At 36.9% G+C, this 27,705-nt stretch overlaps 2 protein-coding genes across 2 annotated transcripts; both read left to right on the forward strand.

Annotated features, from left to right (window-relative positions):
• The first annotated feature begins 2,496 nt into the window (after positions 1-2,496).
• LOC149299990 (uncharacterized) lies at positions 2,497-3,948 on the forward strand. Its single transcript, XM_089485493.1, has 2 exons — positions 2,497-3,330; positions 3,853-3,948. Exons 1-2 carry the CDS (start codon positions 2,497-2,499, stop codon positions 3,946-3,948), a joined length of 930 nt encoding a protein of 309 aa, XP_089341619.1.
• Positions 3,949-16,180: 12,232 nt separating this feature from the next.
• On the forward strand, positions 16,181-21,372 carry LOC149299991 (gonadotropin-releasing hormone II receptor-like). Its single transcript, XM_089485736.1, has 3 exons — positions 16,181-16,723; positions 18,455-18,659; positions 20,897-21,372. The coding sequence occupies exons 1-3, from the start codon at positions 16,181-16,183 to the stop codon at positions 21,370-21,372; spliced, it is 1,224 nt and encodes a 407-aa protein (XP_089341862.1).
• The last annotated feature ends 6,333 nt before the right edge of the window (positions 21,373-27,705 follow it).

Below are 27,705 nucleotides of genomic sequence, written 5' to 3' on the forward strand. Positions count from 1 at the left end.
TTCTGCTGGGAGGTTCTTCCACTTATCTACCACCCTTACAGCAAAGTAAAAATGTTATATGTAAGGCTCTGAATATATTATGACCTCTTGTCCTGACATTTCTCCTCTTTTGAATTATACTTCCATCCTACTAATTAGGCAATGTTGCCCTAGGGTTTTATGGTATGGACCTGTGACTCCATTCTGAGATGCCCCAAGTCTTGGCTATCCTATTAGCAGCCACAGTACATAAATGGTGCGGTTATAAGAGATCTCACCAACCAGCCATATACACTGTGGGGGACTGTGCCAGCTGCCATAGCCTCCACAGTAAATGGCATATTTAGCTCTGGCACTGCCCTAGCCCCAACCCGGGCTGCCCCCTCCACGCCGTTATATTTTCTAGTATTTCTAGGCCAGAATACACCACAGTCCATAGTGCTGAACCCATCGCCTGTATATTATACTTATATTAAGAGGCAGATCTAGCCAATTGTAAAGTAATCAGTGCAAACAGTAATTACCTAAAAGATTGAACTTGACAGGCTTGTGACTTTTTTCAAACCTCACTAATTGTTATTATATATAGTATCGCAAAGAATACCAAGAGGGTGAGAAGTTGGCTCTTTGGCCCTTGGCTAGCCTAATAGCTAATGCTAGACATTGTTTTCTTAGCCTGGCCGCATATGTAATAAACAGGTTCAGACAGCCCCTCTGTAATCATGGCACACAGTCTATGCTAGGGATTCCAGGTCTAAGTGTGCAGAAGACCAGTTTCCCAAGTTGACACCTTGGTCCTGGGATGGCTAAGTGCCGATGTCATGAATAGACTTTGCCACTTGCATAAACACTGGGCTTTCTAAGGTGTGAAATGATCACACTTCTTGGACGTGTGTCCAGTGAGTTACTGGAAAATTAAGGGAAAATAACTTAACCTGTTTTCCAGATTACTTCAGTGAGTATATCATTAGTGATATATATATATATATATATATATATATATTTGTAATTATGGACTTCCTGTCTGTTCTATAATACAGACAAGCTTCTATGTGTTTACCCACAAACATGTGTGTATGTTTATGGGTATGTCTGCCTATTTTTCATACAGTACAGACTCAGACCTTAACCAGCCCTTGATCTCGTCTTAGATTCAGGATAGCTTTATGCCTACCCCAATAGCTGTACCCACATCTATTAGCATACAGGTTGTTGTTTATTTACTATCATTAATATTTTAATTAAAACACTTTTAATTCTCTCTAAAATCATTGAAATTCTTGGTGTAGATTGGTAGATGAGTTACTTACAGGAAGCCCCCAGGAACACATACATTTCTTAGACATGACTATAATAATAGGAATAAAACATTCAGAGATGATAACTAAAGCACAATCTGTTCCTTCCATTAGTAGACTCATTAAAAATAAGAGTAACTATATTGATGACTTTACTGCGCAAAAACAAGTACCCATAGGGACCAATCTCAATAGGGGGTAAAATTTGTCGCCTTTTGGCACACTTCGCATGCAAATGTTACAAGCCTAAGGGAATGACTTACTCTCGGGCAAATAAATATACCAGGCGACAGACAGCTGTTAAAATGCTCATTGACGATTGAATGAAGGTATATTTTAAATATTTTGTGGATTGCGGTGTCATCGCTGTACATTGCCATTCATTACAGTAGCAAATATAGTTCTGAAGCTAGCATTCTGGGCTATATTTTTTAAATATATTAAAGGTAGTGGGGGTGCATTGGAAAATCAACCTTAATGCCCCTGGCAATTCATATTTACCATTCTAATATAATATGAAAATGATGCAAGGTTTTTTGTTTTATTCTAAATAACTTCTTGCGTCAACCTAATAATCCATGCAAATACTTTATAAAGAAGTATGTGTACACCCGGTCAAATTTTAGAATGACAGAAAACTTTGAACACAAAAACGTGACAATCATTAATAGGCTTTAAACATCATGGAATAATCACATTTTAAAAAGAATTACAAGGGACATTACATATTATAATCCATTTATCAAAGTGTGTAGTTACATCGTAGAAATCCTGACATGCTGCTATTTTCTTGGAAAAGGCCATTACTTTTAGACATTTTCATTTACAAAAAATCCAACATGCAAATAAGGGCCATGTGATCAAACATTTCTGTTTATAAGCATGGTTAATGTGTAGCTTTTTTTTCATTTATTTCTTAGACACATGATATTTGGCTCTGTGTCCTATGTTAAGAGAACAAATTACTCTTAAGCCTGCTTAGAAAAGTGACCTCTGCATTCTTTATTTTTAGTTAATTTTCTGGAGGGTGAAAATGCACACTTCTTACTCTGGGAACCTTCTTCCCAGGGACCCCCTGTTCTGCCCATCAAGCTTTGATGTGTGGATGATGGCAGGGAAGGTGACAATTCACACCTCTAGTAACTGTATAAAGTCAGGACTGGCCATTCACTTGCAGCATTTACCAAAGACTGTCAGAGGAGCACAGTTACCCCCAGACATGGATCTCTCTCCAGAACTACTCTACTTTAAGGACAATGTTGGGCCTCAAGAATGGAACCAGAAGCAGCAGTGGAGTTACTCTGATTCTGAAGGATACTCCAGCCTTTCCCCAGCCTCTTCCACAGATTCCTTCAGCTTCTCACCTCCATATGAATCATGCGCCTTCCCTAAAGAGTCATACACCATCTTCAACACTGATCTGCCCCAGACAGACAGGCTGGAAAATAGAAACAGGTCACTAACAGCAAGGAACAGCAATAGGAAAAGGATGGTTTGCAACCAGAGGCAGAGTGCCAGTGAACGGGAGAAGATGAGAATGAGGAACCTATCTACAGCTCTGCAGAATGTGAGAAGATATCTTCCTCCACAAGTGGCACCAGTGGGGAAAAGCTTGACCAAAATCGAGACACTGCGGCTAACCATCCGCTACATCTCTCATCTGTCTGAGGTTTTGGGTCTTGATGAGGAGATCCTGATGAAAAGAAGGGAAGAGACCATCCGAAGGTCTAGGATTTGCCCTGTTGGTATGAACTGCTTCCAAGGACGAATGCATGAGCTCTGTCCTGAGGCTACAACCACGTTCCCAGATGTTTCATCTCCATCATCTTCTGCCTATTCTCCTGGCCTGTTTGAAGATCAAGCTGGCTTCCAGAACATGTACATAGAATGCCAAAGTTCTGTGCCACATACTTCAGTACTGGGTGCTGCGGAGACCCCTTCATACTCTCCTTGTGCAATGATGACCTCACCAATCCATGACATCACCCAGACAGTCACACAGGAAGATTTCACTGCAACTTCACCTATTTCTCCAGATCTGGGCTTTTGTCAGGTATGCAGCATACTCTATATTCATTAATCGCTCCCATTCTTATAATGCTGTTACGGTAGCTGATAAAATAGAGGTCATTTGGGGAAATGTAAAAAGCTTGGAATGATATGGGGCAGTCTTATACTGAATACAGAGACTAATAATGAAGTCATACTAGGATATGTAAAAAAAATATGTATTATATTAATTTTGTAATATGCTATCTAAACATAAATAATTACTTATATCAGTAACTCATATCAGCTTAATGTAACTGAATGCATATATATTTGTGGTAGCAGCAGCACTGTACATATTTTTAATACAGGTTAGTTGTGGGTAACACAGTATAATGATACATTTATTGCCAATGCTATGCATTTCCACAGTATACTTTTTACTTTAAATGTCAGTTATGGTAAATCAACTTAGTCTGGGTTTTGGGAAAATCTATCCATCTTGAGAGGTGTTTAGTAGATCTAGAAATGTAGAAATGTATATGTCTCAAACATGATTTAACATATATGCTGTTTTTCATTCTAGAACTTAATTGATGACATGTGGGAAGAGCTCCAAGAAAAAGATCTTTGGACATCATTTCAACCACCAGAAACAGCCCAGCCACAGCAATTCTGTTAAGGAATCCCATTGATATATATTATCTGTTAGCTCTTCTATAAAATATTTTATTCTGTGCATATGTAAATATATATTATCTAACTGTAAAAAAAAACATTTATATATCTATGAAATGTGTATTTCATATACTCCATATATATGTATTTTTATATATTCCATATATAAGCAAATATAATTTATAATATTTAAATGATCTTCTGACTGTTTTTTTCCCCACATTATTTATCTGAATGGACAATTTTATGTTGGAGATGCATCCAAAAGTTGATAGGTCACTTTTGTCAATTCCTAAATTTTACAGTTCTATACAATAAATAAGCCCTTATGTGTATCCTCTTATCCTTTTAGTATGTTTATAATTGTTCCTCCCAATTTAAATATTTCTCATTTCTTATAATGGACTGATCCAGAGGAAGGCAAAAACAAACAAACAAATAAAAAAAAAAAAAAAGGCCAACAAAGCCGGCCAATTACATAAGGGTTAAAAAATTCCTTTCTGACCCCAAGTAAGGTGATCAGCTTCCTCCCTCGATCATCCACCTGAAGTGACTAATATAAAAGCGGAAGACGGTCCCTACCCTGCAGAGATGAAAATCTAATACCTAGAATACAAAACAGAAAATTAAGGTTGCTGTCGTATACAACATACACTGTAATAGGTAGTGTCCAATACAAAGTAATGAAGTACCTGCCCTGCAGTCTTATTGGGAGGGTCCAATACAGAGAATAGAAGTCATTGTCCTAGATATCTTACAATCTAAATAAATTCTAATAAAAACACAAAAAAAACATAAAAGGTATTTGCTCTGCAGAGATTAAAGTCTAGTAGTTGAGCGCTACAAAAAGAAAGAGAGGTCACTGTCCTAAAGAGCTTACAGTCTAATAACTCGAATATTAAACAGAAAATAGAGGTCCCATCCTACAAAGCTTATGATCTAATAGATACAATCTAATACAGAAAATTTAGATGCCTGCCCTGCAGAGCTTACAGTCTAGTACATATTTTGCAATATAGAAAATGGAGGCCCCGGTTAAAACACAAAATGGAGCTCACTGCCTAACAGATAAGTGCAAATATAAAGAATGGAGGTACCTGCTCTGCAAAGCTTACAGCCTAATGGGTACGGTACAATACAGACATAGAAGGACCCTGCTCTAAACAGCTTAAAATCTTATAGATAGGATCCAATATAGAGAATCGAGGTCACTGCCCTAAACAGCTTAAAGCATGTTAACTAAAACAGAAAGTTGAGGTTCCTGTCTTACCAAGCTTAAAGTCTAATAGGTATTATCCAATTCAGAAAATGACAGCCTCTGGTCTACAGAGCTTACAGGCTAATAGGTAGAAGAATATGGGTCTCTGCCTTTCTGGGTTTATTGACTAATATAAAAATACAGAAAGGAGGTGCATAGAAAGATAATATGTAAAATCAGAGTATTTATTCAAAGTGGTACAAAAACAAAATGTACCAATATTCATCCATGGGACACTTACAACAATTATATACAATGATGAACAATACAAAAAAGGCGCCAGTGCCAAGAGAGCTGTATCGTGGAGATCCCTCAATGTTTCGGCTAGGTGAATTTCTTGGCCTTTTGGCTAGGATCATATGATTACCTATGAAAGAGGGAGAGCCAGCTCCTTTGGCCTAAGGCTGGGATAGCATGGAGACCTGAGGTTTGGTTAGAGCCGCCTGTGCTTTGGTTCGGCCAGGGCACGTGTTCATTTATGTTGAGCGCTGCTGGTAAAGCATCTAATCACCCGGGAACCACCCATGCACTTATTTTTTTGTACACCAGCCCTGCTAGGTTGCTCTTATGAGTGCTCCCCCTAAATACGTAAGCTCAGTGGCCCAAACCCTTGCAGGGAATGGCCAAGAATATCCAGCCTTGTGGCCAGGGAGGGAAGGAAGGGGCCACATATCCCTTTGGGGAGTGCTGCACCCAAGGAAATGAAGAAGGGGACCTGGTGTTTACTGTGGCACAACTAGCATCACTTTTTGAGCCACTGAACTTTTTTTTGTCCCACTTTCAATAGTTACTCTGATTTGGCATATTATCTTTTGTAAAAAAAAGAAAGAAAACAACACAGCACTAAACCTATTCACCAGCTGCAATGTGAACCTATGTAACCCCTCGTTACACCTTCAAATATATACCAAAAAAACATGCGCTCATAGTGATCAAAATAAAAATATTGAACCTGTTTCTGAAAGCAAATTCCTTTTGAAAAACCGGCTCATAAAAGGAGAGAAAATAAAACAAGTAAAAACATATAGTGTTGTATTCCATAAATCCTTATTAGGGGTAATTATGCATCAAACGCACTCACATTTGCCCAAAAGAAAGCAGACACTTCGGGGGATCTTGTGAGAAACTTCCTTATGTAGAGGAGACTTTTAAGACCTCTAGTATGTGCTCATAACAAGGTAAGAGCAAAAAAAGAGCAACACAATAGTGAAATTTTGTATGAAATCTTGATTATTTAAATATGCACTCTAAGATTCAATAGGCACTTCAAAAGTAAGGTAGATATCTTCTTTATGGTGGAGTAACCTTCAATACACTCCAGACATATGTACGCATTTCGCCCTTTCACGAGCTTCTACCGGGCGTGTTGTTATCTTTTGTGTGCATCTCCTTGCTTCCATTGGTGTTGCACCACTTTTGAGTGCATGTCTACAAACTTTTTGGGGTTTGTCTAATATGAAAGACACAATTCAGACAGGGTAAGTGCTTATCCTGACCGTCAGTGCTTATCTCCTGTGAAGACTACACATTTCATAATAAATACACGGGATTCGCTTATCTGTCCTATCCAGTGGGAATTTCCACCAAAGAAATGGTGAACTGTAATCATGTCACTATGTACAAAACTTTGTTTCCTTTCCAGTTCCTAAAGCTAACAGTTAATATTTTGAATACATCATGCAAGTCACCATTCATTTAAATAAATGTAAAAAAAACATTGATTCCCACCACATGATAATCCTGGCAGACAGATTTACTTTCCTCCCTTGCAACTCAAATTTCCAGATTTACCTTCTATTCATTTCACTAAAAAATGACCATAACCCAGGGGGGGTTTATACGAGCATCTCTCCTCCCTTTCTACACCCCCAGGATTTGCTTACTTGTTCCCTGTTGATCTAGTGGGGTGTTTTCCCGAGGGGATACACAATGACACTCTCCAGAGTCCAGCTAGCTAGCAGTGCACTTGAGGGAATCACAGCTCAGCGTGTTACCCAAGGCGCTCGCGGTCCCGCAGAATCAGCAAAAAATAAAATTTAGTCTGGGAATAGTTAAATGTATCAGCAGAGTTAGTAACCTGGACCCATAAATCAAAGGACAGCATGGTAACATTTATAGCATCAGAAGAAGCATTGGCAGCAGAAACAATTTCCAGAGGAGACCTAACAATATCAGCTCTTTTGTTAACCCGCTAGTACTGCAGTCACACCTGTTGCCAATAACATTTATAAATACCTCATTCTATTTGTGTTTGAAAACATAATTATTTTAATTAGCAAAAAGTAATCAACCATCCCTTTAGATGTGTGCTGCTCTATAAGTGCGTGTTGTCATTAAACCAACAGGGGGCACACACATATTTTTGATTACACTGTGTAGACGGAACATCTATTGTTGCTTCCTTAAAAGCTTAACCAACTTATAGAAGCGCTCAACAAAGCTTCAGTGACACTTGTCAGGGTTTAAAAGAGAGCTCCCAACTTAGCCTTTTTATTGCTAGTAGCACTTTTTATAAGTACGGTGTAATTTTGTATTTTAAAACAAATATAGCTTTCACAGAATATTTTTGCATCTGTATATCTGCTACAAGTATGTTTTTAGGTCTGTTAGTTCTGCCCAATCTACTAGACAATGACACCAAATGTCACACAAATATCAAATGAACACATACAATAGCATATCACCCCAATATTTCAGGTGTCAGGACAGTTTTGTTGGGAGGCAGAGCTATTGGTGGGAAGGGTGGAACTAGGAGAACCTGTCTTACCCTTTACGAGCTAGTGAAGCTAAACATCCAGATATGGCATAGTGACGTAGTGAGGTAGCTGTTGGAGCTGTTATTAAGGTGTGGGCTATAAAAATGGACCAATATGCCCATGATTCCATTTGCTTGCAGAGGTGGGAAGGTAGGACTGCTCAGCAAGACAGTGGAACAGTGTCTAAAACATTGGGACTATCCCTCAGAAAATAGGACACTTAGGAGGTATGCAATGGAAACATCCATATCTGCAGATACAGAAAGTTTATTGGAACAATATGAATTATAATCCACTCAATCACTGTATACAACACTATCTCACTCACTCCCTGTCACACTCTCGTTCAAGAGTTTATCTTATTTAGTCTGGCACCTGGGTTTGTTTCTGTTCACAAATAGTGTGAGCTGCTGTGCTACTACCACAAGGCCACATAAAGTCATGCTAGTTGACTCCCCCAAGCACCCGCCTCCAAGATCGGGCTGGCCCTGCTGGAAGAATGTGGGCCATTACTGTACTCAAGCGATGTTGCTGAACATAAAATGAGTTAGCACTGGCACCTAACCTGTGAAACATTTTTTTCACTTTTTTCTGTAATATACATATGGTCAGAGGCTGTTACACCATGTTTCCAATGCCCCTTGTGGCCATGTGAGGACTTGCACATGACCACTGTAAGTAACAGCACAGTGGATCAATACACAACCTTTAAAAACACACTATACAATACAATACTAATACCATAATAATACAATAATATAAATACTGTTCAAAAGAACCTTCTTGGATTAAAACACTGGAGATTCGTTCACACTATATGGCCATATATTGGTTAGCTTGGCCAAAGTTCCCCAATTCTGATGGTTTTCACCCGTCCTACCATAGCTATAGTTTAATGTATGTAGCATGGTGGGTCTTAAAACATATAACATAACATATAACCTATTCCAAGGTAGGGATGACATCATCCAGCCCAGGAGCCAAGCCCAAGTTTGTGGCACAGTAATACTATATCCAAAATATTTGTCTAAGAGCACATTCAATGTATAACATCATGTACCACACATATATATCAAAATATACCATTGGATCAAAATATTGGGCAAAGGGTCCACCTTTGTATATGAATCATGTTGTGTTTTTTTCTATGTGTATACATTTAGTAATGTGGTAAATACATACAAAACATGCATTTATAGTTATATGGCTAAAATAAGGCTTATAAAGGTGTACCTTTTAAATTATAGTGGTAGTACCAGAGTAATTTTATTGTTGTTCAGTTAAGTATTCCTTTAATAGGCTAAGGCAACCGCCCCTTTCTGATGAATTGATGGATGCTTAATGGATTTGGCCTTTTCTTTTTAAAGTAACCATTTATTATAAAAGAAATAATGCACTATTCTGAGTCCTCATTGTAATCAGATAATAAAAAGGAAAACTATTTTAGAAACCCCATTGGGATAGAAGAGGTTAACCGGCAAAACTGCCACTTGGTTTGATTATTCCCATCTTACCTTTATATCCAATCTTTTGTCTCCTGCTCAGTAACTGTATTTTTTGGCCAGTTATGGCAAATTGAAGATAAAATCTTGTGAAATGGGAGGCTAGGGAAACTATTATTTAACCTGGAACTCAATAAATGACAAAAAAAAGATGAAAAGAACAACTGAAATAAAATAAAATTAAATTACAAAGCTTTAATTTCACTACAAACAATACACAGAATAATGTAGAGTTGAAGTCCTGCTGTGATTCTAGTTAGCGTTCACTTCTGCACAGAAAGCTATAGCTGTCACCATGTGTCATGTGGATTAGTACCTATACAATACATTCTACAACAATTGTCAATCATCTTAATCAGCGGCCCATTCTGAATTAAGAAATGGAACTTGACATCCACTTACGGCATTAGTAGTTTTGTATACCTGCCAATATTTCCTCAAGCCTACTAAGTTATCACATTTGTACAGTCTACCCCTCAGCATGTGTTCAATAATAACAACTCTTTATCTAAATAAATAGACATAATGATCAGTTTGTCCTATGACCCAAAGAAGCAGGACACAAGAGAGGTAGCACAGTTTATTGGATATACCGGGCAGAAAAGCGCACATGTTTCGAGTCACGATGCCTCTTTTTTAATGTTCTACTTCTGTAAATGGAATAAAGAGTCCTTTACAGAGGTACAGCCCTGATATTATTTTGGATTTTGAATTATGATCCAAATGATGGATCCAGGCCATAACCTACATAAGGTAGACTAGGTATGTAAAGAGAAAAGGTAGAACTGCCAACTCTTATTATTCTGCACGCACTCCTGTTAGTGCCCACTCATTTAAACCTAAGGGGGCCGAAACCATGAGTGTTGTCATGGGTAGCCCCAAACAGGTAGCTGAGGCTGAAGTATTCTTTAGCCCCAAGTCTCTGGGGAAGCCTGCTACTTCCGACTTCAGCCTTATTTGGGCCCCACTTTCCCACCTTTCCTGCAAGGTAATCCAGGCATCCAGTGGGGCCAGGTAACCCTCACATAAATATTCTGTAAATATACACCGATCAGCCATAACATTATGACCACTGACAGGTGAAGGCAATAACACTGATAATATTGGCACCTGTCAATGGGTGGGATATATTAGGCAGCAAGTGAACATTTTGTCCTCAAAGTCCATGTGTTGAAGAAGGAAAAATGGGCAGCGTAAGGATCTGTTCCCAGTCTGCAGTGGTCAGTACCTGTCAAATGTGGTCCAAGGAAGGTAAAGCAGTGAAACGGCAACAGCTTTATGGGCAGCCAAGGCTCACTGATGCACGTGGGGGGCGAAGGCTGGCACGTGTGGTCAAATCCAACAGATAAGCTCAAATTGGTGAAAAAGTTAATGTTGCTACTTATAGAAAGGCGTCAGAACACACAGTACATTGCAGTTTGTTGCTACGCAGACCAGTCAGGGTGCCCATGCTGACACATGTCCGCTCCCGAAAACGTCTGCAATGGAAACCTGAGCATAAGAACTGGACCATGGAGCAATGGAAGAAGGTGGCCTGGTGTGATGAACTACATTTTCTTTTACATGACGTGGGTTGTCGGGTACATGTGCGTAGCTTACCTGGAGAACACATAGCACCAGGATGCATCCATGAAGGCCTCACCTCGCAACTAACAGGACTTAAAGGATCTGCTGCTAATGTCTTTGTGCAGATTCCACATCACACCTTCAGAGGTCTAGTGGAGTCCATGCCTCGACGGGTCAGGGCTGTTTTGGTAGCACGATATTGGGCTGGTGGTCATAATGTTATGGCTGATCGATATACATACATATATATATATATATATTTATATATATATATATTTATTTATATATATATATATTTATATATATATATATATATATATATATATATATATACACACACATCATAATACACTATTTACAGATCACATTTACCTCTGGCTCCTTGATTATCAAAGGGGCTTAACAAACATGAAAAATAAATAGCTCAAAGTGGAAACATTTAAGAAAATCTACTTTCTGTGGCTGGTTTAGACTCTTAAAATGGAATAAACACATAAATAATTGAATAGATACTTTGAATTTGAGTAAGGTTCCTGGATAAAAAATACGTTCATTTGATAGATTGTGACACATTTCATCTCTGGCCCAGTGCGTGAACAAAGAAAAAGGCAGATGTGAACCAAAAAAGAAACACCAGGAGATTTTATCAAGTTGATTGAATTCACATCATGAAGACTGTACCTTTGATTTAACATTCTGTTAGTTTGTATCAAGTGAAATTCTAAATACATTTGGTTCTAAATAAGCAAATTATTCTAATGTGCCAAAATAAGGATAGAGAGGATTGTTTACTAAGGTAAGGGAATAATAGGCGGTTGGGTCAATAAACTGCCCATAAGACAATTTAGACATAAAAGACACAGACCAGAAGCAGTGGGTGAGAAAAGCTTAACCGACACCTTGAGTTAATGATATTGAAATATATATATTTTTTATTTTATTCTTTCCTGTCAGCTAATCGAATGAACCCTGCAGCTAAAAAAATGACAATTTGATCTGTATCTTATGGCTTTAATGATATGTAGCTTTCAATTGAAGGTTAGTTAGATGACTCATATGTGAAGTGTATTTCTATAGCGTTGACTTGTGACCATCTTAGTTTGTGTGTTGCTTAATTGCCACTGCCCTTTAAGTTTTAAATTTAAAAGCCTCCACTGGGGTGTGGGTTAAGGGTGCAGTTCCACCTGAAACAACATTCCTAGTTGAATGATCAAACCCTTATGATATACACATAATAAGCAAGCACAATCTTGCCTCATTTATAACTTTTTGCAGGGAATACTTTTTTGTAACAAGTGACACAAAAGAGGCACTGACTGATAGGTTGTTGCCAAAGAAAAAAAATTGTTTTTTTTGTTGTAAATGTTTAGAGAAATAAAATAACAAATCTGCTAAGTATTTATATTTGCTAGACAACCCAGTTAATATTTTGTCCAAAGGAATTTTAAAATAATAAAGGAGGCACAGATAAAAAAGATTTTTATCCTGGGACTTCAAGACATTAAAAAGCTGGGACCACTGTGACCTAGAGATCTTAAGACAATCACTGTTACTGCTGGTCATATTGGGTTTAAAAAAACTCTTGGTAGTGTCTGAATCTTTTTGACTGTAATAAAAATCTAAAATTAAAATCATTAATATTTATTATGGAAAATAAAATTGACACATCATAGTCCTCATTTGAAATCAAAATTATATATAATGTAATTCATAGAGAAAACTCAAGGTTTACCTTGTTTTCTTCATAGCATCGCATAATCTCAAACCTTTACACAAGCACAAAGCATGTGATTAAATATATTTAATAAACGCTTCCAAATCCCATTATGTGAAAATTTACCCCAGGCTATGTGAAAAAAGTGCAAAAATCTTGTAATTCCTTATAATTTCCAAGGCTTGATTTATGAATAAGTGGAGGATAGAGTTAGCATTTAAAATCCATGTTTGGGGGGGGTATAAATGTAATCTTTTTTTTTTATTACAACTCATAATTCTGGTTACATTTGAGTGCTTTTATTAGCTCAATTTTCTCAGGGGGTGTAATAAATCCATAGTTGCCTGGATTCTTTGAATGTACAAGAAATATTGCTCTATGTGGGTTGATGAAGCTTGTCTTACGCTAGCTCATATATTCATGTGCACATGATGCACTGCGAGTGAATGAAGTCACTAGCAACATTCTTGGAATAAAGACATCTCTTTTCATTTTCACTCCAGCAGCAGAAAGGAGTTTACACAGCAACAGTATAGTTACTAACAGTCAGGGCACAAGAGGAATAGACTATATATTTATCTTTTTGTATATTCTGCACATATATATATATTTTTTTTTTAATATATTTTTTTATTATTATTATTATTTTATTTTTTTGGGCTATCAAGCCTATCTTTATACAGAAGGATGCAGGAGAGTTAAGTGTGTAGGTGCCCATAACTATTTTCTGCTGGAGTAGCTTGTTCACTTCTCATGCATTAACACCTTTTTGGCATCTGAAAGCACACACAGTAATGGTGTTGAAGTGAGAGAGGTCTGTCTGACATTTATTAAAAAGCACCTGATAAGAGGATTTATTTTATTTTCTTTGAAGAAGAACCTGCCTTGGATCTGCACTTTGTTTTTTCCTTAAGGAAGAAAACACACCTTTTTGGACAACAAACCATTTTTTATTGTATGACTTGGAAAAAAGAATAGGAAAGGAGTGATCCTCTGACATTCTTGTATTCCAGGGTTTACCCTCACAGGGTGCTATGTGTGCAGGGTGAGCTGAGGATACTGTGAATATTCACAGCGCTGCTCTGTAGGTGTGCTCGGCTCTGAATTCATGTGAAGTTTTATTTTTCTGCATTGCCTTTCTCTTCTTCGGTTGGAAGTTTTTTAAGAAGGTATAGTGCATTATTATTATTATTATTATTATTATTATTATTATTATGTTATACATACATTGTGGTATATTTACAGTAGCCTCATGTCTTATGTGTGTTATAAGCTGCCCCAGAAAGTAAATCACTTGCCTATTATCCTGATTACTTTTTTTGCCACATTTCTAAACACTGCATTTGCTTCTGTCATTATGGAATGGTAGAAACACAGAAGAAAACCTTATTCTCATACGTACAGTGTGTTTCTGTGTATTCAGAGTAATCGTATTGTTTCTAATGATTCTCAGTGTCTCCAGACCAGGAATGGATAAGAGAAGCTCCTCAGCAGATTTTAGAAAAAAGCTAAAAAGCTCCCTCAATTGCCATTTGTTGAGTTGTAGTCCAAAAGATCTCAGTCTTAGTCCCCGAGTCCACACAAGCTGGGATTCAGTTAGTATTGGGGATAATTGCACTTTTATTACTGTGCTTTCAGATCTGACATCAAACCCTAGCATGGTAACCTTGGTTAAGACCTTTATGTAAAGGCACATTTTGGCAGTTTGTAAATCAATCATTTTATAGCCGACAAATATGATTCATTAGGTCTATAAACTAATCCATATGTGATGTACAGTACTAGAACCTGGTCTACAGGCAATAAATATGAATACATTAGGAAAGGTGGTTCCTGCCACATAGAGCTTACAATCTAAGTAAAATAACATTTAGGTATGAAAGTGGTTGGCATTACACAAAGCACTATGCCAGCCTGCAAGCTTCATGAATGTATCCTGTTGTGCTTCCAGATGGCCATGACATTTCACATGTGGGAATTCCGTGCTTATTTGTGTGTGAATTTATTATGGACCAGATCAAAGCAGGGCATTATTTTCACAAAAATAAGGCACCATATGTGTGCGTACCTTGTGAAGTGTTGTGTACTGTAATCCTATGTGGGCTTTGTGTGCAAGCTACATGTATCTACAACCACACATAGTAGATATATTTAAAAAGGGGTAAATTATAAGACTATAAGACTTTTACTATTTGGCTTCAATGGGGAAAATGTGTCCAGAACCCAATACTCAAAGGGTTAAAATCTAGAAGAGACACATTGTGAAACAGGGGGGTTGTAATGCAAACTATATGAATGAAACTAGACCCCTGGGATCTCACTTGTATCAGCCTGACTCAGCCATTTACAATTACATCTTTAAAATTGAATTTTTACCCAAGGAAATCGAGGATTGGCTGTAGTATAGCTTTATAGTTTATAATCGCAGATCTTTTGGCAATCTGTAATTATTTCTACTGTTACTTTAATGGTTTCATTTACTGATTTGTAATTGGGTTTTAAATTGCTGACTTGATTCAAGGTTTAATTTGGTCCACAATATGTGATTCACAAAGCCCTACTAACACAACTAATACTTTTTAGTGAAAATGAACCAGTTTTTAAAGGCAGAGAACTTTAATCACATTATCATGACCATAGTTGTCATTATTTGGTCTGTTGGACGATTTTCTTATTTGTTTTTCACCATCTGAAAGTGATGTATACATACATATTTGACATTACAACTGCAAAAATCTATTTTTCCAATACAAGAAAAAAATCCTAAATGAATTCAGTGAATTTCTATGAATTTAGATCACAAATTCAATTCAATTGAATTGACATTGATTATATGAATTTAGGACAGCATAAGTTACATTACATTACAATGTAAGTCTGCCTTTAGACTGTTATTTATTTATTATTTTTATTATGACCTTCTGGTATCCTTGCTGCTATAGTATCTTTGGTTATTTTGTGAGTGTGGGATTATGTGTCCTCATGTCTTTAGATGATAGGTGTACTCCTGGCAGTAGGAAATTCCTAACAAAGTGCACCAAATATCTGCATTTTCTGCCCAGAACCGTTTTATTGTCCAATATAATGTGATGGAGTCTCAAGTTTCTAGTGCTTTCTGGAGATGTATTTTATTTCCAATGAAATGCCCATTCCTGATTTCCAATGTAATTAACAGTCTCAATGTCCCAGGGCTGTGTGTATCTAAGTAACATTATAAAGAATATTGAACTAGATACAAATGCAATCTAAATATATGGAAGCCTAAACACAGTTTTGGAAGGGATGTCTGACAATGTTCCTATTCACATGTAAAACTTTAATGTTACTGTTGTTAAGAAGACAGTTACATCGACCCGTAAATACTTAATAGTTGATTTTAGGATAGCAAGACATTTTTAGTCTGAAGGAAAAGTAAACTGAAATGTTTCCCTCCCACAGAAATGAATATCACCAGAAGAGTGGCCAGCATCAGCTGTACCAATGCAGAATTGCACAACGGCATATGTGGATTGGATCCAAACAGAACTTCAAGTAACCTAACTCATGAATACCTCCAGCTCCCCACATTCACCCCTGCGGCCAAGGCACGCGTCATCATAACCTTTGTTATTTTTACTTTGTCTGCCTTCTGCAACTTAGCCGCTCTTTGGGCAGCTGCCCATACAAGTCGGAAGAAAAGGTCTCATGTACGTATCCTAATCCTTAACCTCACAACCGCAGACCTCCTGGTGACCTTCATTGTGATGCCACTGGATGCCATCTGGAATATAACTGTGCAATGGCAAGCAGGAGACATAGCCTGTAGAATCCTTATGTTCCTCAAGCTTCTGTCCATGTACTCCTGTGCTTTTGTCACTGTGGTCATCAGCATTGACCGACAATCAGCCATTCTGAACCCCTTGGGCATCAACGAAGCAAAGAAAAAGAACAAGATAATGCTGTCAGCAGCTTGGCTAATGAGTGTTGTGCTCTCATTACCACAGGTACCCAACTTTTAAAAGAAAAAAAACATCAAGTTTAGCTGAGGTTGAAAGGGTATTATTACTGTGAGGTGGCACCAGTAGACTGTATCTATATGTATCCAATAAAAACATTCAGCAGAAATTAATGCATCAATTTGTGTTGGTAAATACTGATCAATCGTTTTGCCCAAGAACTGGTCTATTTTTGCTCTGAGCTCTGGCTTGCCAATATATTATTATTATATATACTTAAATCTCTTAATAAAGTTTTTAGAGAGAATTCTAATAAAAAGATGTAAGTCAGACAATAAAATAAGACTTCCAAGTGTAAATGGCAGATTATAACAGATCAGCAAATAGATCACTTGGGAAGTGCAGTTTCAATTCCCATTCAGATATCAGGGAAATGCTTTTTTAAAGCACCATATTTTACAGTTTTCCCATTATTTGATTTCGGACACAGTTTGCAGTCACTGGATATTGTCACCCTGTAGCCAGGTCTCTGAAGACTTGGTATTTTGGTGGAGAATGTAGGCTGTCCTGTTAGCTGTCAGCTCCACTAAAGACTTCAGTGGTCTCCATTCTTGGGGGACCAAGAACTTTCAACCCTACTGCTGGCCTCTTGGCCAGGGAGGGAAAAAGGGTTGGATCCTCTTGGACCAACAAGATGCTAATTGGGGAGCTGTTGGTCCACTGTGGCCTACCATGGTACTGAATCATATATTTTCACCTGTTTGGTCAACACAGCACATTGGGTTTAAATTTTTTTCCCATTTAAGATGGATGTTTATTGCTTTCTAAAACAATGTTAGATTCCAATAAACACTAGTTAGAGAATACTGTCAATAAACCATTACCATACGATATATATATATATATATATATATATATATATATACATATATATATATATATATACATTATATACATTATATATAATATATTCTACAATTTAAAAGTTAGCCACTTAGCTGTTTTCATGGAAAACAAGGAACACAGGAGTGATGACTGTTGATAAAGGGCCTCTGTACGCCAATGAAGATATTCCATTGAAATCAGCCGTTTCCAGCTACAACATCAATAACGTCTACACTGTATTTCTGATCCATTTATTTTAATGGGCAAAACGTGCCTATATATATATATACGGTATATATATATATATATATATATATATCTATAATCACATAATACTACCAAGAGTTGCCAAAGTTTAGCAAGCATTTCTCGTTTAAATCAAGGTCTTTCTTTCTTTTCTCTCCCTCCCTCTCATTCCTTCTCTATTTGTCTTTTTTCTCTTCTTCTCATTCATATCTTTTGTGAGACAAAAAAATGCTTTCCTGTAATCCATTTATCAACTATTTCTGGATGGCCTTGAATATAAAATGGAATATTTTGGCTACATCGGCTATAATAAGGTTTCTGCTTCCTGTTTGGCATAACCTGGCCAAAAATACATTTTGTTTTTGAGGCAAAAAAAAATAAAGCTCAGTCGGAGAAGGTGCTATGACGTGACGTCAAAACCTTTCTCTTAACTAGGTCTATGTAGCTATTTATTAACTCAGTGAATGGTAGGTGAGTGTGCGATGTACAGGTTTAACTCAATTCCCAATACTGCAAGAACATTCTCTAAAGAGAAATAACATTAATAGTAATGTGTATTGCCACAAAAAATAGAAATTCTATTGCCAAGAAATTAAACCTTTTCCTATAAGTCATATTTAGGTTATTCTTCTTTTCTTTTTTCTCTAGCTTTTTCTGTTCCACACAGTTACCATTACTGAACCACAGCATTTCACCCAATGTACCACAAGAGGAAGCTTCCCACAGCACTGGCAGGAGACAACATATAACATGGTGAGCTTTGTATGCCTGTTTCTTCTACCCCTGCTCATCATGATATCCTGCTACTCAAGGATCTTGTTGGAGATCTCCAGACGTATGAGCAAGGGAACACGTAAGTTAAAAGGGAACTCACACCAAATTTTTGATTACTAACATCAGATTAAAAATACATTTTCAAAAATATTGTGCTGCTTTTTTTTAATAAAGCAGTTCTTCTTGCATCATATAATGTTTTCAGGCATTTGCGTGTTTTTCCATTTTTACGCTTGTTTATTGTAGTCCTGTCTACTAGACACGCATCCTAACTTCTTATCATGCTGCCTGACACTTTCATTAAAGTCTTTGGAGGCCATAAAGAATCAGTTCAGTTTGGTGCATGAGTGGGGAAAGTCACCCAAAATATCATGACTGATAACAATGGCAGGATATTGGCATTGTTTTTTTTCAATGCTAATCTACGATACTTTACAGAGCACTGTATTTTATGTTTTAAAGGCCCATTAAAGCCACAGGTTGACTTTTCTTTATCCTTTGCAGTTTTCATAGTGTTTAAAGTCCCTGCACTTCCGCAGAGGTATTTAGAGCCTTTCCGCAGTTTGATATTTCCAAAATATTGGGTTTCATCCATTGTTCTCTTTTAGCAAAGTGGATGAATGAATGCCTAATCATAAAGGTTACTTTAGAAACTTGGCAATTAACGCCATTATTGTATATTATATTATTATGTGCATGATCACGATTTAAAAAGGTCACCCACTACTGTCTTTATCTGAGGCAGGGTAAGGTTCAGTACTCTTTATTGTTTTTAAGAGAATATAAACTGGCTCAGTTTTAAAAATGCAGAATAATTACCTTCTTTCAAAACGCTTAGAGAAGATAATTATTAGTTTATTGTGGACAGTGTTTATATATTAGCAGTGACTATATTTGGCTACATACTGTAAGTGGAAAGTGGGTGAATAGCAGCTGTTGTGGAGCTACCAATCCCATTATACTAATAAACAGACATTGTACAGCGCTGCCGAATATGATGGCGTTATATAAAACTATAAATAATAATAATAAAAAAGAAAATAGTGATGATTGGAGATGATGACGTTACTTGTTCTTTATATAAAAAGTAATATTTTCATGAAGCTATTTTTGTTTCAGGGTCGCATAAATCTTTTTGATGATATGTCTGGGAGATTTTAGAATGCAATGGACCTCCAGGACTATCATAAAGCTTTTAATATTAACACAATGGCTGAAGATTGAAAGGTGGTAGTGAATGAAATGAAAAGTTAGAGACACAAAGTAGCTCAGTAATTTTCTCCAGGAGGGCAAGTTATCACATATTCAGGAGTAATAGTTGCAAAACATTTTCCAAAGTTCAGAACCTTGAGCAGAAAGGATGGAAATTGTAGATAATAACCAGTTTGTGGTTTGCGGAACACTTTCAGCTCATAGATTATTTTTTTGCTGAGAGGTTTAATCTGTATCCTAATTTCAGCCTGGGCATAGACCTGTAATTACTATACACTGGCTACATACCATGCACAATACAACTAGACAGTTACGTTGTGAAAACAGATTTGCACATTATGTATACAGAAATGCTAAAATCTGAAATGAATCAAACATTATATTTTCATAAATTGTTGTGTGCATGAGTAAGAATGTTTTTAATTCATATGTAGTTAAATTAAAGGGACAGTCTACTGCTCCAAACAGCCTAACCAACTAGGAATGCATTTTAAAGTATTTAGTAAGTCCTTTACTATTATTACGTTATGCATTTTCTACCTGCAGCCATGCATTGCACAGGCATGGGGAGGACTTTATTTGCTGTGCTCCCTGCCAACATTCATTCATCACAATGCCACACTAACCTTCTACGCAAGCTAGGGGTCCGTCAAGTCAACGCAAATGGAGCCATGCAACCCGGCAGGGTGTTTCTATGTGAAACATTCTGCAGAGCAAGAAGAAAATGTTTGCAATAAATACTGCTCATTAAATAATGTCTAGCATTAATTAATGGATATTAATTAATGGCTACTAATGAAGCAACAAATGCAAGTAGTTGTGCTACTACATGTGCAACATAAAGGACTCAATTTAGAGAAGAAGAGCAAAGATAAATGATAGGGCACATTCTTTTTATTCCTCAGTGTGTATTTAAATCCATCGGTAGCATTAACCCCTTTAATTTCTACATTTTGAGTGTGAAACCTATGGATGTTCCATATAGCTCAAAATGGAAGATGGAAGATTTTGTTTTGTAATCAGACAAACACCAATTTCTATCATGTTTTCAATTATAAATTGGGGAAAATAGTTCACATGAATTTAGGTTTTCTTCTGTTTCAGTTTCCTCCAAAGAAATTTATTTAAGACGTTCCAAGAACAATATCCCAAAAGCACGGATGAGGACCCTGAAGATGAGCATTGTGATTGTGAGCTCTTTTATTATATGTTGGACACCTTATTATCTACTAGGCCTGTGGTATTGGTTCTATCCAGAAGCAATGGAAGAGAAAGTTTCACAATCTTTAACTCACATTCTTTTCATCTTTGGCCTACTCAACGCCTGCTTGGATCCCATCACTTATGGACTTTTTACCATACATTTTCGGAAAGGTCTTCAGCGCTACTGTCGAAGTGGAAGGACATCAGATCCTGACACCAGTTCATCTGTAACTGGGTCCTTTCGCTGTTCGGTGTCCTCATTTCGTGCTAAGAAAATGATGGTCTTGAACCAGGAACTGCAAGGAAGACAGGCCTACAATGGCTTGTCAGCCCAAGCAGAGTTCAGGACAAATGGCCTTACCAGTAGCTGCCTATAAGTATGACAGAGGTGTTAAACAAACTACTGTACATTTTATAGACTACAAAATACTGCCTAATGCCGGACACAGGGTTGGATTTTGGAATATGAACAACAGTGCATTTTAGTGCATTCACCGATTTTAGCTTTTCACTTCCTTCCTGTTCCCCATTCCATATAAATCAAATTGCATGTGCTCTTATGTCCTGGATTTTCCTGGTTGAGCAGGAGAAGATGGTGACCTTTTATAAACTGTGATGCCACAGCCTCTACCAGATTTATTTTTAAAGAGAATAGCACCAATGTAATGACATTGGCATATAAAGTAAGGGGATATGGATATTAGGACATCAATGGATTTCTACTTCTAAGGCCAGTTCATATGGCTTGACATGAGAAGACTCTAATGCATATCCATGCATATTCTTAGACGACAATGGGCACAATCATTCCTGATTTTCCTTAAAGAATAGCTTAAGTTATGAAATGGATAAAACTTTAACACAGCATGAAAGCGCCATTCAGATCTTCAATATGATGCTCAAAATGTTATAAAAGACTTCAGAATTACTCCTATCAGTAACTTAATATGCATAAACAAAACTTCATTCATAATAGGATAAATCTTATGGCTAGATTAATGTGGCTCATGATAAAGTATTTAACACTCTAGTATGAGGATGTCAGTGCTCAAATACGGTAATTAGTATTATCATAAGTGATTATCCAAAGTGCTTCTTTTTCCACACAGATGGCAGCGTTATTCAAATGCCTAGCGTTATTCAAATGCTTAGCAATCATCAGTCAGGCATACTAAATGTTGCACATTCCCATAAGATTAGAGACTGGAACATGAACCACATTTTAAGTAATAACACCAGCAAATGACAGCACATAATAACCATATCCACCCATAAAACTCACTAAATAAGGTTAAAAAAAATTACTAAAAAGGATTAATCACCTCTGAGAGGCTAGAATACTTTTTAATCACTAATCGGCAATAGGATGTATTATAAGGAGGCACATCATTGAACATGGTATCTGCTTAGTTATGTATTATTTGTATCCTTGTTGATACTATCGTTGATGGGATGAGACACAACCGCAGGGTCATATAAGGGTCTAACTAGAGTAGAACACCCCTTAGAGAAATCCAATCCTAAATCTTCTGTCCTTGGAAAATCAATATAGTTAATTGAAGAGCAATCTTATCTCAGACTGAATCAAGCATCTTCCAGGGACGAATAGACCACTTCTGAGTGTTGCAATTCATCCTTGTGTCATACAGTGTATACAGTAGGAGGGCTGTTTTACAAATTGATCGGCAGTTTAAAATAATAGGATAAAAGACTGTTTTTTTAATTTCACAACGATATGGGTTTTTTTCTTCTCAGCTTGTATACAACTAGATATTGATTTGCTCATAGAACAGAAATGAGAAACAAAGGAAAATACATCACATTCACAGCATCCCTAAAATAACACCAAGTCAAGCAGAGCAAGTTCTCAATCTAGTGTTAACACTTACCAAATGACTTGTTCTGGAGTCTACAACTGTGAAACAGCCTATACTTGCTCCAAAGAGTTGTGGATTAAAGTCAAAAAGTGCCAAATTACTTAACCAGTTCAGTTTCAAGGGATGTACAATAACCTTCAAAGCAGAGTCTTATTTGCCCCGTTGACACTGAAAGAAAGAACTGTTTCTATCATGTATTCACTCTTGTCTTGTTTTTATTTGAGCAATGAAAATATTTTTACTGTAATTCCTATAAATCTGTTGTTGATGCTTCTAAACGCTTTCTTGAAATCTGCAGTAACAATTGTCATATTTTGTGTTACGTTGCTTATTTGATCTATGCGATGCCAATAAAACTGGACTTTGGTTTTTGGTATGTTGAATCATTTTAACGATTATAATCTTGGAGTTATAATTTTGTCACCTTGTTGTATTTTCCTGCAAAAGCATTGAGCTTGGCTTTATCATATTATCATTATTCTGTAAAAATTAGGGATTATTCTTGAAAATCATTGCCTGTCTTTATGTGAAAACATAAGGCAATAAAATAAGGGAAAATGTAAAGTTGGAAAGGTTAATGATAATGGTGGTTGTTCAAAGAAGGGACAAAGAGGAATAAAGCAAAAAAATAGTAGGATGGTTTCGGACATGGAAAAGAGGGATTTAAAGGAAATGAGAGATGTTTTAATAAAATGAAATCATAATTCTGAGAAAAATGTAAATGATTTTAGCTTTGCTTCCTGGAGATATCTGTTATGCATGCCCATAATGGGCAATCTGAAGCATTTTTATTTGAAGTTGGATACTTCCTTCATTGGCGATAGCCAGGATAGCCTATAGCTAGGAAAAATGGGCTTGGTTTATGTTATACTTAGTGATACATTTTAAAGTAAAAATATCAAAAATTAGAATGATGAAATAAAAACCAACGCATAATTACATTTAAGACTTTTATGCTTTCTGTGTTCTGTAACCTTGTCAGTGGTCTAACTTGGTGAGCAGAAGCACCATGAATCTTATTACAGATTATGCTAATAATAAATGACCATAGGAGTTGGGAAAATAAAAGATCCACCTTAACAAATATACCATGTAGTTACTGGTTTGCAAGTAATAAAAGAAAGTTCTGGGGGAGTGGACCTCAATTTTGCTTGCGTTGGAATATTATCAGTTTCTGTGTTGGTCTAAGCATATGTTTAATTAGCTGCAGATACAGGGGTTAAGGCCATGGACCATTCTATTATTTAATGTGTTACTACTAGCAGGGCTAGTGACTTGAACACACCTTGTGAAGACAAAACACTTTGTCCTTTCCTTCACTGTGCTAGACCTCTCTTTCCCCCTACATGTAGTTCAGGTATAGATCAAATAAACACCCCATGGAATCACACCATTGCAGGTATAGATCAGCTGAAAAACCACAAGAAAACTCAGCACTGAAGGTATAGATGAAATAAATGATGTATGGAAACCCTAAACTGCAGGTAAAGATCACAGATTGCACACCCCAGGGGCCAGTCCAGGCACCCAGATTGCACTCATGGGATTTGCCTTTAGCATGACCACATCAGCCATGTCTTCCAGGACACGAATAATGTTTTCATGTTGTTGACCAGCCCAGACAAAAAGTGCTGCCCTGCAGTATAGAAGATGTAAAGTTGACTAATTGGTTCCTTTGCATTAATCTGTACATCACACACAATGCAGCACATACTGCAGGACAGTACTTGGTTATCAATATGAAATATGGAAATATGGCCGATGTGGTCACCTCACTTGCCTGTTCCCTAGATTCCACTCAGAGGACTCGCTCTGCATCCAGAGTGCACACATAGGAATGCCCCAACACCCAGATTGCATCTACAGGGATTGCCCAGCATCCATATTGCACACATAAGGATTTATGTGTAGTATCCAGATTGCACACAGACATGGGAATCGCCCATCTACAAGACTTACCCAGCACCTAGATTGTACCCAGGGTGGTCTCCTCACAATCTGGCTCCCTTATACGTTATATGTTTATTTAGGCCCAAAACAAGGAACAGTAATGGATAGACTGCCACAATACACACATATACACTACTCTTACAAATGCCTGCCCATAAACCCGACACACATGGCATTACACACACATACATGCAAATTCACACTTGCTCTTACACATAGATATCTGGCTTACACTTGCCCTTGGATCTCCCTCAGTAACACACACTGAAGTTTGCACAGATTTACACACTCACGCCAACACACTGATGCACACACTTACACATAGACATCCATGCTCACGCAGACTAACACATCCGTGCTAACACACACATCTATGCTCACACTGTACACACACACATACATGCTTGCACACAAACATACACATACGTGCTCATACACACATAAACATCTGTGCTCACAAACACATTTGCACATCCATGCTCGCACACAGACACACATACATACATACTCACTCACATACATTGATGCTCACATACATTCATACATACAGCTTCACTAATGAAGACTGCCGTGAGTTTACATAGTATCTTTGTCAGGTACAATAAGCAAACAATCTAACCCACGGAACGCATTGAGGACATTAGTTATTGGAATCCTTCTAGTAATGTCTGATAACATCTTTAAAGGTAAAAATGTATCCACCTGCAACATGTCTAATACAATTTACCTCCAACATTGCCTGCATCTAATGTAGGATGTCCAGTGAGAAACCAACATCCAATTCTCCTGCAGGTGAAACACTCTGAAATCCTAATAGCTTCAGCTAGGTAACTAATTAAATAATAGCAGCTGAAAGTTAAGCTATTTAATATAAAATGACTTTGAACACTTGTAAACAGGAATATATTACTCTCTCTTCTAGTAAACATATAATAAAAATTCCACAGGTCAGGTACTCACAAGGACTGGCTATCTAAACTTTCCATTTAGACATACACTATTGTTATACCAGTCATTTTTTCTACAGGTATTTGCTGAAATAGGTTTAGGTGGAAACTAGCGTTCAATGCAACCTTATTCTTCATCTACAGTATAAATTTAAACTTTTGCGAAGTGTCTCCTGGAGCAGAGAAGATGGTAACCATATAGTTTACATATAGCTTTGGGTGCTGTTCTGTAAAGTACTTTGGTACAGTGCTCGGGTTCATTCAATATGGATTAGTGTTGAAACGCTCATATATTATCCCAGACTTTTTGGTTATGCATAGCGGTTAATTCCGTCAATCTTTGTGTCAGCCACCAAATTCCCTATCATTTCCATGGATCTTAATGAGCTAAAAACTATTTCATTCTATGCTATTATCATTAAAATTAGGAGAATACACAAAGCGCAAGGTTACTGGTAAGAACTGAAAGGTCAAAAACATCCCTGGCTTAAGGCAATAAAGAGGACAATACACCGAAGATAAGTGGCTTTTTCACAATAAATTAGATACAAAATTAATTAGCTCTCTCTCTAGGGGCATTGACTAATCAATGCACAGTTAGCAACACACAAATTCTTAGTCCGTGTGTAAACCTTTACGTCTTCCATACAGCAGTATGTACAATATATATATATATATATATATATATATATATATATATATATATATATACTTTTAATGTACTAATATACATCTGGTTGCATATATTTAATACATATAGTTTTGTATATGAATATCTGGCCTCTTCTAAACCTATAGATAAAAATTCAGATGTATCATATTTCTCTGAAAATTCCGCAATGCAGAAAGCTATTGCAGTTCCATTTCTTCCCCAGAAAACTCATATACGGAAGAAAACATCATTATCACATACCAAGACATTCTGACTCACTTTGTATCAATAAAAATCAAGCCACTCTGGCACAATGAAATATATATATATATATATATTGATATATAAAACATTACTGTTCTTTATTTGAGGCTAGTTTAAACCAGAATTAAAATAAATAAAACGGCAGTAAAAATGGCATTATTTAATTAATTATTAACACAAGTAGCGGGAAATTCCAATTAAGTTGTATGCAAAACAGCACACAAGGTGAAAAATAAGAAAGTAATATTGTGAAACATTGTAATCATTAATAATTGTTTAAAGTATACAGCTGACCGGAGAACCTGTCAGCAGTGAACAACATGCAAAGCAGATGGAGTTCTTTGTCTTTCGTTGGGTATAAGACAGTTCTTTTCGACAGCCGTCAAACTCTTCACACATGGGCGTGGGATCACAAAAAAAATCAACGTTAAAAAGAAGAGTGCTTGGATGAGAGTGATTTGATTGTAGTCAAGTTCATGTGAGGAGTTTGTGGCGTGATGATCTTGAAGGTTGGGGAGAACAGATGATTTCAGGGAAGAGTCTGAATTAAAAAATAATATTAATCACTTGCTGAAAAAGCAAGTGAGAAGAAGTGATAACTGTGTGATGCAAGCTGTGGGTAGAGTGAGCAGGAGAGTATTTGGAGATAAGATAAGAGTTTTAGAGGACATAGTGTTGTTAAGGGCTTTGTAAGTAAGGGTCAGGAGTTGAAATTGAATTCTGGAGCATATGGAGAACCAGGGGAGGGATTAGCACAATAGGGAACTAGATGAAAAGCATTGGGATAAGAAAATTAGTTTGGCAGAGGTGTTCAGAATGGATTGGAGCGGTGAAAGGCAGTAGAGGGGGATGCCATTTAGGTGGGAGTTGCAGTAATCCGGACAAGATATCAAAAGGATATGAATTAGTTTTTCAGCAGTGTTTCAGAGGAAAGGATACATATTTTGCAGGCAAAGGTGGCAAGATTTGGTTAGAGAAAAGTCTAGTGTAATGCCTAAGCAGGAAACTTGCTGATATAGA

Source organism: Sceloporus occidentalis, unplaced genomic scaffold (assembly GCF_023333645.1).
Source record: "Sceloporus occidentalis isolate IW3139 unplaced genomic scaffold, rSceOcc1.0.p SCAF_26, whole genome shotgun sequence".
Lineage (NCBI taxonomy): Eukaryota > Metazoa > Chordata > Lepidosauria > Squamata > Phrynosomatidae > Sceloporus > Sceloporus occidentalis.

What these genes read in the sequence shown, in the direction of transcription:
- LOC149299991 (XM_089485736.1), top strand. Translation starts at nt 16,181, where the DNA reads ATGAATATCACCAGAAGAGTGGCCAGCATCAGCTGTACCAATGCAGAA. An exon ending in TTGTGCTCTCATTACCACAG is followed by an intron (nt 16,724 to 18,454) that starts GTACCCAACTTT and finishes TTTTTTCTCTAG; the next exon opens with CTTTTTCTGTTCCACACAGT. An exon ending in ACGTATGAGCAAGGGAACAC is followed by an intron (nt 18,660 to 20,896) that starts GTAAGTTAAAAG and finishes CTTCTGTTTCAG; the next exon opens with TTTCCTCCAAAGAAATTTAT.
- LOC149299990 (XM_089485493.1), top strand. Translation starts at nt 2,497, where the DNA reads ATGGATCTCTCTCCAGAACTACTCTACTTTAAGGACAATGTTGGGCCT. An exon ending in CAGATCTGGGCTTTTGTCAG is followed by an intron (nt 3,331 to 3,852) that starts GTATGCAGCATA and finishes TTTTCATTCTAG; the next exon opens with AACTTAATTGATGACATGTG.